General features: G+C 34.8%; 1 protein-coding gene and 1 long non-coding RNA gene across 7 annotated transcripts; one reads left to right on the plus strand and one right to left on the minus strand.

The window, feature by feature from the left end:
• Positions 1-1368: 1368 nt before the first annotated feature.
• LOC148673351 (uncharacterized) lies at positions 1369-9367 on the plus strand. The gene is made up of 3 exons (XR_015936004.1): positions 1369-1488; positions 2847-8742; positions 8786-9367. It is a non-coding gene; the product is annotated as an uncharacterized LOC148673351 (long non-coding RNA).
• LOC148673352 (ATP synthase subunit C lysine N-methyltransferase) lies at positions 5097-21270 on the minus strand. 6 transcript variants are annotated; one of them, XM_088629728.1, is made up of 8 exons: positions 20910-21269; positions 20558-20656; positions 19828-19909; positions 17642-17850; positions 16338-16442; positions 10310-10450; positions 9396-9446; positions 5097-5940 (listed from the first exon to the last, which is right to left on the minus strand). In XM_088629728.1, exons 4-8 carry the CDS (start codon positions 17810-17812, stop codon positions 5776-5778), a joined length of 633 nt encoding a protein of 210 aa, XP_088485854.1. In that variant the 5' UTR covers positions 17813-17850; positions 19828-19909; positions 20558-20656; positions 20910-21269; the 3' UTR covers positions 5097-5775. The 6 variants fall into 6 exon arrangements, with proteins under 6 accessions (XP_088485854.1, XP_088485853.1, XP_088485856.1 ...); XM_088629727.1 differs by having other exon boundaries at positions 19836-19909; positions 20910-21265; XM_088629730.1 differs by lacking the exon at positions 19828-19909 and having other exon boundaries at positions 20910-21270.
• Positions 21271-21903: the final 633 nt, after the last annotated feature.

Raw genomic sequence — 21903 nt, forward strand, 5'->3', positions numbered from 1 at the left:
AGAAAGTGTTCAAATGAACCGCTAAATAGCGTTACTAGTAACAGATAATAACTGAATTATTGTTTATTATCATTGAAATATTAACTTTCTAATGGAAGACTATTTCAATCTGAATTTCACGCTAATCTGTGGAATTCAAATTGAAACAGTTACGAGTAAACATCTTCTTACGGGCTTGGCGTGCTTAGTTTGAAAAACATTGGAATACAATGTGAATTAAAGGTGCTATATAAACAATATAAACAATGGCTAAAACAAAACGTCTGAACGAAAACAAAAAGAGAAATGAAATAGTGCCGCCCTCAAGTGGTAAATATTGAACATTACAACTTCAACGTACTGCAGTTCGTTCACCTCATGTATTCTGAATAACAAGGTCCACATTCATGCTGCTATCTGTAATTACAGCAAAATTCAATTTTGAAATAAAGATAATCGAAGCTTGTTTTATGTAATAGATCAAATCATTCTCTTGTAGTACCAAAACTGAAAGTGATGTTACACGGTAATTTCAAACCAAAACCCTCGAAGGCCAAGAGGTGAAATAATGGAACTTGTTATATTGCTGCACCATGCAATTTTAAACACGGTGACGCCACCACATGGTAGGACCCAGGAACTGCGGAAATACTATTGCTGTCAGCACCATAAGACTTCGAACCAGGATCCTTTCTAGGCTTCACATGATTCCTCAGCTTTAATAAAATCATGTTTTTCCTATTCATTTTTTGGCTGCCCCTCGTGGTCAAGGATGACTGCTCCAATATGGGATCTGCACACTTTTGGCAGATGGAGCAGGTGTTGTCTTGGGAGATGTTTAGGTATGAGATGCCTGTGCCTGACACCTTTTAATATGGAAAAATAATTGCCTACCATCTTTACATCCAGACAAAGCACGATATTGATCCACTAACATGGTGACCAAGATGATTGGTGGGAATCCTACAGCTGTAGCCTTCATACACCAGAACTACTATTCTGCCATAGTAAACTTGGTACACAAAACTTTGTTTGCCGAGTATTGAGGATGCAGGAATCTTTGGACTTTGGAACCGTAACTTTCATATACAGTAACAGTTAATCCAAAGAACCATCATTGGGTGTGCAGTTATGCGTTTTCATATATTTTAAAACCTGCTGTAAATTTAAGTCTTCAACAATTAAGCTTACTGAGTTTTAATTGTTTACCAAAGACAAACATCTAAACTTGCAACCCAGTATACAGTATTTAGAATTAGATAAGTCTTTCTGCATCTTTTTTCTTACACTGTTTATACACAAATATATTTTCTGACACTGGAAAAAACCCTGCGTCTAAACATAAAACAAAGTCTGACGAGTTGGTGGCACAAACCACAAAGCTGTAAGAGGAAATGCATACGAGCAGAAAGGGATCACTTGTTCCTATCAAGAACATATTATATTGCAACTTGACCTTGACTCCACAACCATTTCTTTAAGACATCAATTCAGAAGATTTCGACTCAGGTAAAAAGTTCTTGGTGTGTTGTTTATTTTGCAATTGTCTGATTTTTCTTTAATGGAATCTTAAACAAGTTTCATGTACTTTAGATTTTCTTTTCATCATTTTAAAATTTATCATAGATTATTTCCTGTTACTATTAAGCTGTTCACAGTTTTACTTGCTGCACAAATTATTTACTGCATACTGCATGATAGACAGAAGGACACTGCTGATTTTTGTTCTGCTGAATCCAATCAGAACTTTTCTGAAAGTAACCTTTCATGGTGCTATTTTCCACTTTCTTCCAAACAATATATTAACAGTACCATCGATTAAAATTAGGAAATAGATGGAGAACTGAAATTTGATTATTCCATGTTTTAAGATAAATTCATGCTGAAAAGCAAAAAGAAAGAAGGAAAAAAAGAGAAAGAGAAAAAGAAAGAACAGCTTTTCAGCTGTGAAGCAAATCTGTATATAATATCTTGTAGGATATACATTATACCGTGTATTTTTTTATATTTACAGTATAATGTGATATACTACACATTACAGTTTACTGAAAATAATACACATTATTACATAATAATACACATTAAATAATACACATTATTTTCACTGAGATAAATGGACAGAGACTACTGAACATTTTCAGTATTTTTCATCTGATGGATAACCTAGTGATACAAGATTCAAAAGAATGGTTCATCTTCCATTCCATCTAGAAGTGTTCAAAGAAAATGGTTATATGGTTTCAAAGAATGTAAAGCTGGTGACAAAGCTCAGCACTAATGAAAAATAGTGAAATGAATAGTTTATTATTTATTTGAACTGAATGGCAAATCTTTTAACTTTTACTGCATAACAAAATTTTGGGGACTGGTAAAATTATGTTGCCCGTCATCTACCGAGTTAGTCTCCTACTCCCCCCAAGACCCTGAATTGAACAAATTCAATAGAAAGTGGATGATTGTTAAAATGATATTAGTTTGCTCACTTGAAATAAACTTAATTAGTTACACCGTGCATTCGTGAAACTATACCAGTGATACATTTTAAAGTGTAAATCTATAGTCTCTTCAGAAAACTTCTTTAAGATCCTTTATTAATATCATAAAGATCAACAAGGATAGATCTATAATATGCATTAGGCACTAATATTGTAATTGAAAGTAGTTTTGATTATTAACCAATTAGAATTTTCTAAAGTAATTGCAGGGAAAATGTTAGTTTGCTGTGTTAAATTATTACGCTTTGAAATTTTCTATTTACACTTATTTGTGCAGTTATATACCTGCTCAAATGCATTTTTGCATTGCAATCGGAACCTTAGATAACAATATCCTCTTTTAGCTTCCCTTTCCCCTTTATTTTCACACAGATCTTTCTTCATGACAACCCAAGTTGCTCTCTAGAAGGCAAAGTCAGCAGCATATCTGGGAGCACTTATTCCTCGAAGACTGATGTCTGCAGGGAGTGACTCGATCTGGCAACAACATTAAACAAAAAATAAAGACTCAGATTCAAGGAGCCGTACTAAATTAAAGGCTCATCCGCTGTAAAATAAAATCGGAATATAGCCTTATGCGGTAAATTAAAAGTTCATTAAGTGCTGTAGCAGTTCAAGTAAATTCATATTCTATAGTTTCCAAGTCTGAGGTGGTCACAATTCATACGTATTGAAACAGCAATGTCAAACTGCACTTCTTTGGAGAAATGTGGGCAAGGGTGTTGTCCAGAAAAAGTCTCTGTTTGCTGTGGCCTGATTTTCCAGTGGTGCAGATGCTATCATGGACAGAGGGCTAACATTTCGAGAGACTTAGAAAAAGTAATGGAAAAAAAACATTACCGAATGAAAGCCTCCCCAGAACCAAAATCCTACGAAGTAAGACCTCAGTCATCTCACTCTGTGTCAGGACCTGTTGGTGTTCTCACTTATTCTTCCGATTCTCTCTCGGGAAGCGCCCCTAAGCAGAGTCTTTATGAGAACATTCATATTCAGAAACAGATGGATCAGAGTCAGAAGAATACAGGAGTCTATGAACAGCATGACGAGCCTGAAGACGTTTACATTGAGTGCAATACAGCTGTGGAACACCATATTTATGGGAATGATGCATCCAACCTGTATTATAACTATGAGGGACCTACGGATAATAAAGAGCCTCACAATGAAGAGGGAGATGACGTTTACATTTTCCCAGATAATGTACTTGGCAGGAACTGAACAGAACTACTTAGTCAATCCATATATTTTGCCCTGCCAAAACAAGACAGTGTGTATAACAAGACTCAAGAAAGCATGCCGGAGTACTGTTATTCTGAATCTGAATACCTCCTTTTGCATTTGTGGCAGCAGTGTCTCTACTACAATTTCATTTTTAATACTGTTAAGTCAATATGCTACTAAATGTTTATTAGAAATGTGCTAAATGTAGATAGCTCTAGTTGTGTTTAAATAGCTTCTAGCATTTTTGCTTATTTTAATATACCTGATATTTAATTAGAAAATTGCATTTTGTAGTTACGTTTTGAATAATAAAAAATATGAAAATTCCTAAACGTAAAACATCTGCGGACAACCTGCTGAAATGGAGAGATACATTGTGTGCCAAAAATATGTTGTTTCCACTTTGGAACAAACTACATTTAAAATATGCTTTTGAAAACTATTGCATTGCTTTATAAAAGTCTTATTTTCGTTCAGTAAAAAAGTATTTAATCATAATAATTTAAAGTTTGACGTAACCACGTTAATAAAACTAGGGTTTAGCAGATTTATTTCAAAAACCAGGGAATGTAAGAGAAATAATAACAGTAAGGTACAGGACATGCACACTATTCCAGAATATTCCCTGGATTCTGTGAACAAGGAAATACATTCCTGTTTAACCCCTGCTCTTGGTATGGTGACACTTTGCCTTTCCTGAACTAGTCCAGTAGGGGACCTTGAGTTTGATTTCCCTTCAGTGGGGAATAGAGGCAGAATCGTTAACGAAAATCAAACTTTCACTCTGTGATAAGTGGCACTAGTTAAGATCCGATACTCGTCACAAAATAACGACAAACAATATTGCAATGGAAGTTGTGGCTATTGTTATGCAAAGCATTTGTTTTTCCCAAAGAGCAATTTAAATGTGGTTTGTTTTTCAGTGGAAGTGACATACAGTTTATTGGCCACAAAGCATTTCAGAGAACGCAAGACAGAGGACATTTTACATAGGGAGTTCAAAGCTGAATGCTGCTCTATCTTGTTCAGTTATACAAATCTGTTTAGTGAAATGCTCCACCAAATTACGATTGAACGTTGCTAATCTCTAACCTTTTGTTAAGTTTTCAAAGCTTCTGTGTAAACTAGACTGAGGAGAAAATCCCCTTGGTTATTGCTGGTTTATTTTATATAATTTAACAGTTTTGAAAAGAGCTAGGGATAAGTTATGGACACCCGCTCCTAAGTCCAATATTTTTATTGTTGAGCTCTCTTCATTGATGTATACTATATATACTGTATAAGTCAAATAATGGCTTAAAGGAAACTACTGTATCTAGAATCAACTGTGTTCATACATCCAACAAATTTAGGCCTCGTAAAAAAGTATTCCTTAGTTTTAATGCAGACCTCACACAGTAATTGCAAATTTAATTTTTATTTTTGATTAATCTCTATTTATAGATTATTGTTCACAAAAAATGGAAATGCAAACTTGCATGGCTTTTTTACTGTGAAATGAATGCATTAGTCAGACATTAATTTCTAACAGAAAGTCAATATAACCTGTTGCATATGAAGAAGTGAATACACATGTAACCAAAATGAGAGACATACAGTAGAGTGTTTAATGGATGATGCCTTCCCTAAAACCTAACTCTTCATGATGAATTCTCAAAGTAAGGTTTTGATTATGGCTTATGTAAGTATACAGGCTTTGTAGAGGCATCTGGAAAAGTAGAAACCATAAACATGATATGAAACGAAATTATCCAGGCGTGTACAATCGTGGTCCAGAGCTGTCAGTATGTCTGTAGTTTTCATTCCAGCTCACCTCTTAAGAACCTAAAGCAGCCACTATTGACTTAATTGGACTAATTTATCAACCTCAGGGGACGATGATAATGAGAACCTCAAGACAGCGGATTACCAAGATTTAGTGTAGAGTGAACATATGCAGTTTCACACACAGTTTCCGTTACATTAAAAGGTTTGTTTCAAAAGAGAGGTTTTTTGTAGACGACTATATTTAGTATTAAAATAGTATTCCTCTTTTAAAAAACTGTTTGTCAATACCCAATTAGCTTCAAATTGAAAGCGATTAGGTAGCAATCCTGCGTACAGCATTTATGTCATAGGCCCATACTTGATCCAGGCCTGCTCCTTCAGTGCCGACGGAGGGCCAGTGTTGGAAAGGGAAACGACATGAAATGACTCTGGCACCATCAGGGAGTTCTGCCAGGAGCTTCTCCTCCAGCACCTCCATCTGAGGAAAACAGCAAAATAGTGGTCTGTGAATCAGCTGATTAACAGATATGTGCAAACAAGAATAAACATCTCTTCTGTTGAAAAAAAAAATACTGTATATACTGTATATGTATTAGATTTTTGAGGAACATTTATCACTGGAAAATACACATAATTCATCCGTTTGTAGATTATTTAGTAAATATGAACCAAATTCCTAATTAAAATGAAAAGAGTTTAAAACTTCACTAACACACATACTAAAACACGTACAAGTAAAATACTTTTAGTTTTTTTTCTGGGCTGTAATCTTGCTGTGTTTTAAATTTTAAAAATTTTTAAATTAACATTTTAATATTTCTAATGCATAACATCTGATTAAGATTTTTGTTTCTGAATTCAGGTAAAATGTAAAATCAATGTGATACAAGCCCTCTTCTTTTAGTACAAAAACAATATTTTTTTGTAGACAATTTGAAACATACAGTACATGTGTATGCATTTATGAAGGACGGGAGATGGTGTGTTAATACAGTACTTCATTAGTAATGCATGATTTTAATCCATGAGTATGTCTTAAGAATGCATAAGAATCTTGATAATGTATTTGATAAACATGTCTTTCTTAGAAAGGAGCTCAGATTTTCTAGTATTGATTAAGCTGGAGCATCGATAAATTAATAACCAGAATGTATTGAAATGAGGAGATTGTTCGGCTTCATAATGAATGGGAATATGTCCTCACTTCTTGTATTGGGTAAATAAAGTAAATGTCAAGCACTTAAATTATTTTTTGATATACAAACTACTGTATAATGTCCATGGAAGGGTAGGCAAGATGTTTTTTTTTTCAAATATGGATGAATTCTTAGCTTTTGAATACAAAAAGTGGCTAAATATACATGTGTTACCTTCTTTCATACTGCATGCTCCTTCTAATTTCTCTTCAGTAATAAATGGGTATTACTTTCAATGGAATGTTTAATAAAACACAAGTAGTATACTTTTTATCTTTCTTTAAAAATCTAAAAAGCGGAGCAGGAATTTCAAACTATCTCTCTACTCCTGCCAGATTTCTATATACTATTTTAATGTAGTTCTAGCCTGGAGCGGACTTAGTGTTCATAGTTCGACTGATATCCAAAGTACTGTATGTGTTTACTGTATGTCAATGTGTATCTGAGCTGGAATTTCCCCTTTGTGAAGTTAAATATGTACCTGAAGTAACATGCCTGTTTAAGGCTGTTGAATAACTTTAACACATTTGATATAGTTAGTTTTACAAGAGAGTATAGCACTCTGTTAACTCACGCCTGCTGAAGGTAATTAAAATGTAAAGCTTCATCTGACATTCAAAGGGTGCAAATTCAATCAAAACTAAAAAAAAAAAAGCTCTTGAGCACCTTTCCATACTCCTAAACAACATGATTCTCTCTTTTGGTAATTGCATTAACAAATCATACAAATATCATCAGGGTATATAAATATATAAATAAGTCTAATTCTAGAACACCATACATTGCTACATAGGCCACACAGGCTGTGGTTGGATATAAATATAATGGCTAAAAGTCAATATTTATACAATTCTGAACAGGAAATATACTTTGGACTTTAAAACTTTAGACTCAGCACAGTGCTACAGAGACCACGCTCTCTACTGGGTAAATACACAGTATTATAAATCTGGAAACAGGATAAAGTGGGCATACAAAGCAAAGTACACATTTCCCTAATATAATCTTGTGTGAAAATGCAATGATGCGTAAACATAGGACAGTGTAATAGACTGCCCAGAAATGCATCTAATCATGCAAAACCCGTACAAGACCTACATATATTTAGGTAGTGGTACAACGTTACAGTTAAAAGTTCGTTTTGAAAACAATGGCTTTTACAGTACATACAAAATCACACACACAAAGCACATAAACTTTCGGCTGAAGAATTTATCTAAAAATGACGATGTATAATTCATTAGTAGAAGTTCTATGGGTCTTTTCATCGTAAAGATCCCCAAATGATTGGAGATCAGAAGATCTGTGAGAAAGAAATTGAAGTGAAGTAAGAAACTGGGAAGATCAAATTGTTTAGCCATCTCCTCACAGAGGAATAGCTGATGTATTGTCACCTTGGCATTTCTGATGTGATGGAACTGGCACTGAGAAAACACCACGATTATATACTGATCATGGTGAGGTATCGTGATGCTTGGCTTTCCAAATCATGATCTGACACTGAGGGACAGGGCTTGGCTGTGGCTTTTAGTCTGGTTAGAAATTGCACGTGGTGCAGCCTCCAACCTGTTCTCTTTATAATCTGGGCATGTTATATCCTTTCTGCAATTGTCTTTCTTAAATTTTTACCAGGCTTGACTTTCAAAAGATTAAATAACCTGATAATGTGTACCCAATTATCTGTCACTAATATGAGGCTTTAATGTTTAGTCAATTATTAAAGTTACTCAAATTATAACCAACCATGATATCTGCATCAAGTAAGTATCTGTCGGCTACCCATAAATGATCAATTATATATTTAAAATATATACATGCATTGCATGATACAGTATGTTTCTTTTAACAGTATGTTTGGAAACCTTTGTTTAAAAAGAGGTAAAAAAAAAGATTGCAAAAAAGAAGTGCTACTGTAAGCAATCACCAGCAATAAAAACAAACTACTATATACTGTAACATGGGAAATCTGAAATGGAAGAAACTACTTATTAAAACCCTTTTGTGCTTAAGTTGATATTTTTCACTTTTTAGACAGTGCTGGCATGCAACAAAACACACAAATGAGATGAGTTTATAATATCAGCGTACAGTATATGGTTAAAAGTGTATAATTAAAATTAAAGGAAGAACAGCTATGCAGTAGTGAGACCTCATTTACAGAATAATTTTGACCACCAGTTAATGAAAAAGGTTACTGCTGCTTTGAAATCAGTCAAAAGAACTGATGCATACGTGGGCTCAAAGAATGTCTATGCACTGTATACTGTCAGGAACTGACGTTTTAGGGACTTGAACAGAGAAAACTACGGAACCTCATCTATAAGCATTTAAAATCAACAAACACACTGACAAAGTCAACACCACTCCCAAAACTAATTTCACACGTTTCCACCTGAACTGCTGTGTAGGGTGGCAACTTGTGTATAATGTCTGCCACACGACACCCAAGTGGGACTGCACGGCACTGGTGTGTGAAGTGGTGCCTCTCTTAACTGTGAAGCTTTGGGATGAAATGTGATGTATAATGTATAATTGTAAGCTACTTCCATTTCTCTATATTGTGACTACATTGCAAGGTAATTATTTTGGTGTATAACAGCTTATTATAAAAGCTGAAGAAGTTTGCAAATGATCTTTAGACCTACATAGGACAAGTGCGGTAGGTTTAAAAATAAAGAACAATCAAATACCATCTCTCACTTGCTTTTGTTGTATTGCTTTGACAGCAGATACTTACCACACCTGGAGCTAAAAATACGATCACATTATTGTACCTTGACAGATCGGTCTGTAAATAGAAAAAACAGCATTTCATACTTGAAATGAAAAACAGTTCATACTTGAAGTGAAAAACAGTTCATACTTGAAGTGAAAAAGGTCTTAAAACCCCTACTACGTGCAGTATATTTTTCTGTTTAAGCCTAAGAATTGTGAAGATGCAGACCCAGTCAAAAGTAAAGAAAGTGGTAGAAAATTCACTTTCTTGAAAAGTACTGTAATTCTCCCCTGCCAACGATGTCCAATTATAAAATACAAATAGTAAAAACACATCTTTCAAATTGAACATTTTAAATCAAAATGTTGAATGCTGAGATTGAACACTTTTATGTGTGAAATAAGTTAAAAATAGAAGTTAAAAGTTGAAATTCAAGAAAATGATACATAATTGGAAGCTGACAGATATCTCTATTAGACAGTATATAAGAAGCATATTTGAGTTTTGCGAAATACCAACCTGGCTTCACTTACTGCATTTTGGATCATAAAAGAAAATCAGACCAAATTATATTGCATATCCTGAACTTTTTCCATTTTAGAGCCACTTCTCTCTTTTTGAAAGTATAAACCAATTAATTATTTTGAGGTCATACCATAAAGAGCTTAGTTTTATTTGCACTGTTCATTTTCTCATATTAGGTAAATAAAGCCCAACATCTGAAATTGAATCAGGTTAAAAAACACTGAACCGGAATAAGGTTTACATGTTATTATTACTCTACTGCATCCGATTCTGATACAGTACATTTATATAGTCTTGAAAATTAAAATGGTAACTATGTGACATTAAAATGTGTACCTTTCCACAGCTACAGATACAGATTTGGAAAGATGTTAATTTTTAACAAATATCTATTTATGTGAAAGAAGTACCTTCCAAAAATCCTTGTTGACAAAAGTAGCTTTATAGGTGGGTATTCCTTTCCACCAAGCTTTACTTCTTGCATAGGTTAACAAAATTGAGTTGATCTCAAATCCAGTACTCTGAAGTCCCAGAGAAGAAGCAGCAAAGACCTAATATAAGACAACCAATACAGTGTTACAGATGTAGTACAATCAGCCTACAATAAAAGGAAAGGATCTTCTGGTGATTAACAAAATAGGTAGAAGAGACTTACTACAACTGTTTTAATAGTATTCAATATTATTATCAATATTTTAAAAAGACCAAGGATTTTTAGTCCTGAAATCTGTAAGTTTTTTTATTTACATAAAAATATTAGTAAATAGAGCTTTTTTTTCTACAGGAAGTTTGCGTGAGAGCTTCATCTGAGTCATTATCATCACTTCACAACACGTAACTTCGACATTATCAGACATACTTTATAAAGCATTTTGCAAAGGAATTCTTAAGTTCATCGAAACAAACCATCCTTTGCTTTTTAAAATTGTGCCTAAACTAAAGGAAGATGGCAGGAATTGGCTTGTAAATGATAAAAGAATTAGCAGGGAAAATAATCAATCATGAGCTGGCCAGTAATAAAAAAAAAAAACAAGCATTGTTTTCTCCAAAATGTACATTTGGAAAACAAGTGGCAGTATTTTATCAATTTAATTGATTTAAAAACTAGTCCCTCATAGATTCTGAAATATATCTTGAAATATCTTGAAAGTATCCTTAATTAATAAGAACAGTAGTGAAACCATTACAGATACGGAGCACTCTGCAAACACTTTGTGTTATTTTAGAACAGTTTTTAAAAATTCCCGTTTTCAAGGGATTATTATAAGTACTGGATCCAACATTCACTGTATAAGATACTGCCTCAAAAACCAATAACAATAACTGATGAAACTCAAATGTATCTTAACTGACCAGCGACCAAGACCGTATCAAATCTCTACTGAAAACTGAGAGTACATGTGTTTAAAATCACTTCCTTAAGTACAAGTGTTTATTTTCACAAACACAAAAATCAATTATTTATAATAGGAAAGTGACAATGATGCTGGAAATTTGCAACACATTTGTGGTCTGTAATATATTATGAGTCACTTTTGCTTCCTGTTTGTGTCAGTTTCCACATTTTGACACAATGTAGTTATAAATAAAGCTGGTTTAATTTATAGTTCAGTGCATCTGCAATCATGAATTGTTCATATTTATTTGAAATTGTCTGATAAAAACACATGGTTTAAAAAAAGAAATCTGCACCCCAAATCTTTCATTTTAAAAAACTATCCAATTCTCCGACATACTGTATGTTCTTTGGACACTTTCTTTTCTAAACACACTCTTTTTCTAAACACAGAACAGGGTACTCATTGCAAAATTCATTTGCTCTAGGAACAGGTTATTGCCCAACTAAATGCAACAGTTATTTACCAATTTCAGACACAGATGCACTTGGTTAATATCACTGAATCTACCACATAAGAAGCAAGTGCAAAGCATGCAATGAAAGTGTAACAAGGACAAATAACAACTGCATTGTAATGTATTTCAGGTCAAGTACTTATATATTTGTTTGAAGTTATTCACCAGGCCCATCAGTTCCCTTCTCTTATGGTCATATAGCTCAGTCTGCTGATATTCTTGGCGTATAGAGGCTGTAATTTAATTAAAACATTTTTTGTAAATAGGAAAGCAAGCCAGGCAAACCTCCTGAAGCTGTACAGATTCAGAGTGACTGGTCTTCAGGTTGTGAGCTTCACTAGGAAGAGCTCTTGGCTAACAGCAGTAGATGTTGCACATCTCAAAAACAAAAATATATCAGGATAGGACCGCACAACCTCCACTCTCTCCACCTCTTTAGAGAGGTTCTCTTCACACTTTGAGATTCCCCAGTTCCTGGGGAGTCATGGCATTGGAAAAGGTGGATCATCCAGGTGGATGCTGCACATTGGTGGTGGTGGAGAGGAGTCCCCATTACCTGTAAAGCGCTTTGAGTGGAGTGTCCAGAAAAGCTCTATATAAGTGTAAGCAATTATTATTATTATTATTATTATTATTATTATTATTATTATTATTATTATTATTATTATTATGTTGCTTTACCAAATATCATCTGACAGGCATTTGCCTAGTCTTGAATTTTGCACATCTTGTCACACCTGCAATGTTTGTTAGTCTCTTTATATTAGTATCATATGAGAACTTGATTAGTTTACTGTACTGTACCAGAATCTAAATAATTTACATCAGCTAGGAGGTACAGTGCTACACAAATCTCTGTAGTAGTTCACCACCTTAGTTTGAGCATTTACCCCTTGACTATACTCCGTTGTCAGTTTTCAATCGAAAGGCAAGCATTAACTTGAGTTCCTACTGCCTTCAATGTAAAAAATGTTAATAAGAAACCTTATTGGAATCCTACCAAATATACAAATATGCCATAACATATGCTCTTTTGTGTCAGTTCTTGTTGTTGCTTGTTCAAAGAACTTTTAACAAGTTAGAGTGTAGAAGTGCAGAGTACTTTAGTACATGCGGGTAGGAGCAAAACATGCTACAAATATAAGATGGCTGGAAGAAGCAATCTGTGAAAACAGATGTTAATGCAGACACATTTAGTCTTCTAGACAATGTGGAGAGCAATAAAGAGCAAATATACTGTATAGCAATACAAAATATGTAAAATATATTTTAATATAAAAAGAAAATATGTGCTCTATACAAGAAAATATGTTGTACAGTTAAAGAATGTTGAAGAATTAAATCAAGTTTAAATTGTATTCTACACTCATAAGGCCAATAAGACATTTAGAGCAAAATGTACAGCTTTGCTCTGCACATTATATGTGTTGCTGTTGATCTGGAAGCACTACAGAGACCAGTAATCAGATATACTGCCAAGCCTGAAGTAACACTTCAAGTAACAGGCTGACAAAACCAATTATTTTTGGGGCCTGAACAGAGAAGGTTGTGATTCAAGGCATTGACAAGGTTAACAAACAGAAGAACACACTGCCCAGCCAAGCTATCAAACACTTGTTTGGAAGAAGAAACTGCTAGATGAGATCCCAATTATTATAGGGACTAGCAACAAGAGCTAGATGATCTTAATGTCTTCCTCTTATATGTGAATATTTTTTTATGTAGATACATTTCTAGAAAAACTATAATATAAAACTATACATATAAATATGCATACATAGACCTAAATACTGCACAGCAGCATGCTGTAAATAACGTAGAAATAAAACATTGCCGTTTAATGATTCTGAATTTGGAAAATGAATATTTGAAAAGAAAACAATGTTCCAACAACAAAAAAATAACTAAACAAAAAGGAATATTCTCTACCAGAGTCCCTACCAGATTATGTAATGTCATCCCTATGTAATTTTCAATTAATCTACTGTATGCTGCCAAGCTTTTAAGACAGGAGTAATATCTATATCTGGAAATGGGACACACATCAAGCCAAGGAAATTTCAGCCATATTCAGTATACCTGTTGATAAATAAAGGCTGAACAATAATGGGAAGGAACAAAAATTAAAAATTATTTATCCTGATAACCTGATTTTTTTAATTCCAGAAATGAAATAAGTGAAATGTCTGTAACTATTCTGAAACCCTAAGCAATGACTTTATACGACTTGACAGAAGTGAGCCAAGGGTGCATATTTCAAGTGAAAAGAACTTGTATTTAGGTATTGTATTATATATCTTGTTCAATGCTTCAGAAAAAAATAATATTACTCATTTTATTGCTCATAATGTGCCTTGCAAAAGTATTTGATCTCTTCCAAAGGTGTCCAATTTTATGAAATTACAAAATGATGCATGCAAACTTTGAAACTTAAGTTTTATTGAAAAAATAGAATGCAGTTGGAAAGCAGACTGAAACAGGTTTTTCCCCTATTATTTGCTTGGACTTTGTTCTGTCCATTTTTCCTCAGGAAAGAAACTTCTAGTGACAAACTTTCCAGACCCTGCTGGCAGCATGATGCTGCCACCTCTATGTATGTGTGACCGTAGGGATGCTGCTGACTGGAAGATGTGCCATGTTTGATCTGCGGCAAGTAGATCAATTGGCATTTAGACCCAAAAGTCCCAATTTGCTCTCATCTCACCATAACAACTCTTACCACATTTTTGCATGATCACTCAGGTGCTTAACTGCAAAATTTGAAATGGGTTATTTTTTATACTGACTTCCTTTTTGCCTCCCTGCCATACAGGTTAATTTTGTGACTTTCATTCCCACAGTTCTCCTTTCTTTGGAATGCATCTTCAGTCTGCACTGAGGGTCTGATGTTGTGTCCAGGCCCAGCCTTGCGTACTGTATCTTCTAAAATCTGATGAAAAACAGTTTACAAGGTAGTACACCTACTGTACTGCCAAACATCATCTAAAAGAAGAGAGTAGATTCTGGCTATAACAATCATGGAGTTTTCATTCATCTGATGATGGTCGTCTGTGCTTGGATTATTTGTGCCAAGACAAAATAAATAATAGACTTCAATCTATTTTTTAACCACTTCTTCCAATACTTGGTCATGGGGATGCTGGAGCCTGACAAGCAATGGGCACACATTCACCCTGGATGGGAATGCCAGTCCATCACAGGACAGACACAAACACAGACACACACTCACACCAGGGGCAGTTTTCACAAAAGCCAACTAACCAAACCTGTATGGTTTTTGGACTGTGGGACGAAAACTAAAGCAATAACCATCATATGATCATAATATTTCATAGTGAGGAAAGAACTGTACACTGTAAATAATTTGTTTCACATGTAAAAATTCCAGATTTTTAACAAAAGATGATGATAACAATATGTTTTGCTTACGAGGACATACAAATTAAGTAGAAGAACTGAGATAAATGAGATTTCGAGTGTTTGTGTGAGAACCAGCTTGCCATGATTGTGAGAAAGATTAGTAAATGACAGCAGACATAAAATAATTACAAATAATAGCATTTTATTTAACTGGCATTACTTAAATGTGTAAAGGCTTGCTTCATGATAACAATTGCGCTGCAGACAGTTTTTGATAAAATCTGAGGTTTCTGCTTAAATGACACTGTACAGTTCTTTCTTTCCTGTAACAAACTCAGAAAATTACATCTTGCGTTTGTGTGACAACTGAATCTGGCTCTGTTTTATTTTTACATTATATTATCGTGATCTTTGTGGCAACAGAAAAAATGTTTGTGATATACTGTATTATAATACCATCACCTTCAGACACAAAGAATGAAATAGCTGACATAATTATGTGACAGATGAATTAATTTTCATATTCTGCCCTGGAGCAAATATATGAAGTACCTAATCATTTTTTATTACAATTTTCACTTAATATAATTTAGAATTTATTTCAGTACAATTACATAAAATCTTGAATCATGATTCCTTTAAATAGAAAAATCGAAAGTGGCTACAACATGTCCACTCATTGTCCATTTACATCTACCAAGTAAATTTGCAAGACTTGAATTGTAAACCAAGGCTAATGGGGTTCAGTAAACATGGTCTCTGTTTTGCCTTAAAAATGAAGAAAATGGGTGGCTGGTGTAAAGAGACTAGTTATCCCCACATTACATTATATTCCAACTCCAGGATATAACTGAAATGTTTTTTCCTTCATGTGGGTGCCCAGACAAAATAAAGGGATTTCTTTTTGATCTCTGGATTTCAAGAACTTTATGTCAGACATCACTCTTCTTTAAGGACACAAATATCGCAAGATTACTAATAAACGTTGTGACCATCAAATCCACACATTATTTTGTTAATTTTGTAACTGTATTTGAAGCAAATACAGTTTAATTTAAGCTGTGTGATGAGAGTGTTTTGTTCCATCAGTTCTATTACTATATACAGTTATACGTCAAGGTTATGTTCTTTGACCCTCAGTAGATGAATATGTAAATGTTTATTTCCTGGACATCAGGTATACAAGCTGAGACGTGCAACTGCAGAGTTTTCTGAATAACTCACCAGTCTCCCATCTCCAGAACCAAGGTCAGCCAGGCAACCTTTTCGTCCCTCCAGGAGTTTCATTACATTCTGTGTCTGTATCGTACTGGAAGGTAAATATGGTACCTGCACAGCATTGAAAATGTTCACATTCAATATCATGTTGCTTACAAAAAGACTGACCTAGTTTATTATTTAAAAACAGATGCCACTTTTGCACTTTATGGAAAAAATATTCCAGCGTGAAGTCCAGAGCTGTACTGTATTTTTCACACTTTTTATTGGCCTAGCAAAATTTTGCATCAGCCGCTTTGCTATTGGTTGGTAAAAAGAAAGAGAGTGGGCAAGAATTTCTTTATGAAAAACGAGATAATCACTTTTGATCATATGGGATAGTTTAATAAAAAATAAAGCAGTGTTACCTGAAGGCAAGATTGTTATATAAAAGGTTCAACTTAAAACACTATTTTAAATCAGAAACATTAAGATGACACTCAGCTAAGGTCTACAACTGAATATTCTTCACCTGTTACCTATTTGGAAATGTTAAAGTGCAAAATGGTGTTGAGGTTTACTGGAAATAGTGCTTTCAAAGGCGTATCATTCAATCTGCACAAAAAGACATAGGGAAGCCTGACATTTAAACGTCTTACTACATATAGCAAGGAAACATACTATTCTACCCTCAGTAGATGTAGTTACTGTAAAGTACAGAAGGTAAAACAGAAAATCATTTTTCAAAGTAAAACATTACAGTTTAAACTAGGTTATGTAAGGGATTACCTTTTGAAATTAACTAACTGAAGAAAATTGAATTTTAAAAGGCAATCTTTTATTTTACATATTAACTATTCACACTACTGTACATAGATCACTTTACATAATAATATACTGTAAGAAACATTACAAAGTCAATGGGTTGACTTTGTGAATGCCTTTTAATCAGATGACTTTGAAACTTTGAAAATTATTTGTTAAAATGATTTTCCCCCAGCTTCTGGTTCTTTTCCTAAAGCAGTCATTTGCTTGTAATTTTAAACTGCAATGGATTATTTTTTAAACTTATGCCAACATTGCATCCAGAAAAGGTTGCCGGAAGACATAAATAACAAATAATTGCATGTCTACTGTATATGGAAATGTGTGTTTAGCTACAGACACTACTGAGGGAAATGGCTTAAAGTAAAGTTACATATTCTGTGGAAACAAAGGTCTTGCAAAAGCAATGTGGGATACTGTATATTTTTCTTTATAGGTTCTTTATAGGGAAGAACTACAGTTCAGAGCTGGACTCCAGATTAAAGCACTGTTACTAAGAACAATACCTGTAACTTAATTGGCACTTTTCGGAAGCCAGGCTGTACAAACATTGTCCATAGTCTGTAGAAGCCAACAAGCAACCCCCCTAATACCATACTCAAGTGATGACTGTCCTGAGGCCGGTGCAAAAACTTTATGTTTTGATCCTGAAGAATGACATCTATGGAGTCTTCCATATTGCACTGCTGCACTCCTGCTTCAGCTCCGTATGATTCTACAAACAAAAAAAAAGAATCCTGAACTTTTCACACACATTTTCCAAGTGAAAGAATTATTTTTCTTAATAACCTTTCAGTGCATGTACAGTAGCTCTCACAGTTCTAATGTCTTTAAAAAGGTTTATGTTAAAAATACTGAAAAGTACAATTTACTGTTTAAGAACAGCAGATTCCAGGAGTGTTTTTGTGTAGAGGTCTAAATGATGAAACAAATCCAGTTAATGCATTTGCACAGAAGGTTACAGAAGTAGTTATAACAAAAAGAAAATATACCCACAGCTATTCTACAATATATCCTAATTTTATGATAAGAGTGTCCCATAGGTTTTTAGTGAAATCCCATTACTTTTAAAATACTATATATAAGAGAGTGTACAGTATACAGAATATAGTATATAAGGGAGTACTTTTTACAAAAGTGTTTGCTCTAACTGTAGTATAGAAACTCTTGGTTAAAACAGCCCTACCTCCACTGTGGTCAGTAGCTGTGAAAGGGCAGTGTGCTGTGATCAAAAACCACCTTTTAAAGCATTAACGTCTTACATTCACACATTGATTATATCTCAGCTTGTTCAGGGTTTTTTCTTGCTGATAGCCAACAAGTGCTCAAAAGACACATGAACGTTAAACAGTTATAAAACTTATTTGACAACTGTCGCTACCATTTATAGAAACGAAAGTCACAACATGTCACATGGCAAGAAACCCTTTCAGAGAAATGAGAAATTTCCGTACTAATAAAGTCCCTTAGCTCTGCTAGAGCCAAATCGTTTTTTTAGGTCTTTAAGCAGTAGATTATGTTATCAACATTTACTCTTTTGCTCCATTTTTACTGGGTGCACCCTACATTACTGGGATCATATTTCGTTTTGCTGCGCACAATTTGTCTTTTATTGCAGTTTATTTACTGGGCAAACTATTGCAACATTTTTCTTTCTAAATGACCACAGCAAAACCCCTTGTGTCTATTTAAAGCAAGACCACAGGGAACCCAAAACTTCATCATGTCGTAAAATGTTATCCATTAGAAAAGCATCGTGATGCAACAACTATTGCTCGGCTTTAAGAAGTCTAAGAGAAGATTCTGGAGCTAAGTATTTTGATAGTCAACATCGGAAGCCACAGCTGAAGCAGAATGATGAACAAAGCATCACTGACAACACACAGTAGGTTTCCTCTACACATTTGGATTCCTCGATCCACTCAGGTATGGTGTTCTAATCTCTAATGATCCCCAGATACTAAGGTGCCATCTTCATCGGAAGGTACAGTATGTAGTGTATGTATTATATGGCATGTAATGTATTAATGCATTTCACAGGAGACTAGTGGATACTGGGTATGGGACTGAAAGGGGAACTGCAACGCTATTTTTATATTCTGGGGTTAGAAAGGATCAGCACTGATGAGTGCATTTCAAACCACAATAAAAGTTAAATGTACATGGTAACTTGTAAAACCTTCAATGAACAAAACAGACTAAATTTCCAGGTACGGACAGGGATATGTTCTGAGATTCAGAACAAGGCAACAAAACTTCTGGTGAAGTGAAGTGGCCCTATCACATTGTAGACAAACAGGCTTGTGAATATGTCACTTTTAAGACAACAGAAATATCACTCTTGACACTGAGACGGTTTTGCTGACAAATACAAATTACTTGTTAACTCTGCCTGTGGATCACAGTAGAATATTTCTGCAGTGATGTACGTATTCGTTTGCACATCACATTATATTTGTCATTACGGAGACTAGTGAGTAAGAAGGGCCACACCACATCTTAATCCATGGCAATTTACACTACTTTCATAAAGTTCATAATTGTATGCTTAATTTGAAATTTGTAATTTTTTCTATAATGTCAATTAATTGATTTTGTAAGAGAGATTTAATAACCGTTCTTGGGATTGCAGTTCCCCTTGAAGTACAGACCACTCTTCTCAATACATAATTGAATAGTCCCATTCACCCACTTTCCAACCTTTTCTTCCAATTCAGGGTCACAGGAGAGCCAGAGCCTATCCCAGCGAGCAATGGGTCCAAGGCAGTGTACACCTTTGAGGGGATGCCAGTCCATCACAGGGTAGACAGACACAAACAGACACACGCTCTGTCACACTAGGGCAAGTTTTACCAAAAAACAATTAACAAAACCAATATGTTTTTAGACTGTGGAAGGAAAGCTGGAGCAATAGTCTTAATATGATTATAATATTTCATAGTGATTAAGGGACTATACAATGTAACCAATTTCTTTATACAGAATGTAAAATATCTGATTTATTTATACAAGATGATGATCATGTGTTTTGCACCAAGGACAGTTTTTCCGGAAGCCTAACATTTGGGCAGTGCCATCAATTTCTACCTCCTCTCAGGCTTATCATTACTGTTACAAAAAAGTGTTTCTTTTCAAAATAATGAAAACACACTACCAGCAGGGTCACAGGAAGACCTAATGATAGAAATGCAAAAATAAACAGTTAAACTTACACTTTGACTTATACAGTATGCATCCTAAAAAGGGTGTCATTAATGTGAAAAGGGGGTTTCTGTGGGTTTGTTTGCATTTTGATGTCATCCTCATCCAGACTTCATTTACTTCCATTAATTCGTCAGTTACAAAAAAAACTTAATCAATTTGAACTTGAGGTAAACCCGTGAAGTTCCTCTGAAACCTTTATCAAATGCGAGTTGCAGTACCCGACAGATACAGCAGGTGCCGCGTTAATCACATTGTCACTCGTTAACGGTGTTTTCTAGAAATCCAGCTTCCTTTCCAAACCCTGAAAAATCAAAACTCTGAAACAAAAACATCAAAGTAAAAATAAATAAACCAGTAAAGAACTAAATGTATATCTGAAAGCACGAAATAATGCCTCAAACAAATGAAACAGCTATTTCATTTTCACTTTCTGGCTTTATTTTCCGATTGGAGATTCTGTGCAATCTGTACGGGAAATGCTGGCCACATTTGTAAAGAGATGATTTATATAACATATTAACAGCGCGATTGGAATGAAAGAGTTTATTTTTTTACTGCATACTTACTCACCTCGGGCATATACAGTAGCTCACTGAAGCCCTATTTCCATGTAAAAGCAGTACAAGAAAAAGACTGACATCGCATTGCCCAATGACAACAAAGAATATTATTCTTCCACCTCACATGAACTTGCTCAGAGCCAATCCAGTTTGTGATAAACTGCTTGTCGTAACGTCCTCCCTGGTACGCTATACTCAAAAAGGAAATGAGTGAGTACAGTAGATGGTCTCGGACTAAATCGGAGATATTTGGAATCGCAGGCTACCTACTGTACTATATCTCCATTTTCTAATTTGTGTTGAACTTTTACAACGTAGAAAGGAAAATATGTCTCCCTCGTCTTTCTCCAACAGTAAAACTATGCAACAAGTTGAATATCATAACTGTATATAACTTTATCCCAGCTCTCTTCGGGAATGGCTGACCAGTAGAAGTGAACATTTTAGTTTAAGATGTGAAAACAATCTGTTAGATCAGCCTTCGTAAAAAAATAATTTCACGTAATATTCACACATTAGGTCACAGGTGACATTACGATATAATGGAAAATACTGAATAAACTTTGTATATAACGTATTATATTACCAATCGCGAGCAATTTTGATCGTGTTTTGCATTTATGCTAGAACATACTGTAGCATCCACATGGGGCGCTTTGACGGCTGCTCCGTCCACTTAAGCCATACGCAAGCAAGGCGGACTGGGAACAGCGCCTGAGGGGCGGGACTTGGGGGGGAGTACCCGGACTGTAGATAGGGGGCGGGTACTGTGAGGTGGGCTGGTCCCTGCCGTGTCTGTGTTAGTGTAGGTGCAGCGCTGTGACCCCCTGCCCCTGGGTGTGTACCTTTCCCCGGCTCTGGTTCAGAAATGTGTTGTTCAACCCCCTTTCTTGAGTTCTACGCCTGCTCCATTCTGTACCAAACCCCGTGGTCGTTACAATACATTGCTCAGAAAATTAAACAAAAATCTGTCAAAAAAGATCACCTCACTATTCTGTGAATAC

Source organism: Lepisosteus platostomus, chromosome 4 (assembly GCF_059453375.1).
Source record: "Lepisosteus platostomus isolate fLepPlt1 chromosome 4, fLepPlt1.hap1, whole genome shotgun sequence".
NCBI lineage: Eukaryota > Metazoa > Chordata > Actinopteri > Semionotiformes > Lepisosteidae > Lepisosteus > Lepisosteus platostomus.

What these genes read in the sequence shown, in the direction of transcription:
- LOC148673352 (XM_088629730.1), bottom strand. Translation starts at nt 17,812, where the DNA reads ATGGAAGACTCCATAGATGTCATTCTTCAGGATCAAAACATAAAGTTT. An exon ending in AAGTGCCAATTAAGTTACAG is followed by an intron (nt 16,443 to 17,641) that starts GTATTGTTCTTA and finishes AATGCTGTGCAG; the next exon opens with GTACCATATTTACCTTCCAG. An exon ending in TATTTTTAGCTCCAGGTGTG is followed by an intron (nt 5,941 to 9,395) that starts GTAAGTATCTGC and finishes TGTTTTCCTCAG; the next exon opens with ATGGAGGTGCTGGAGGAGAA.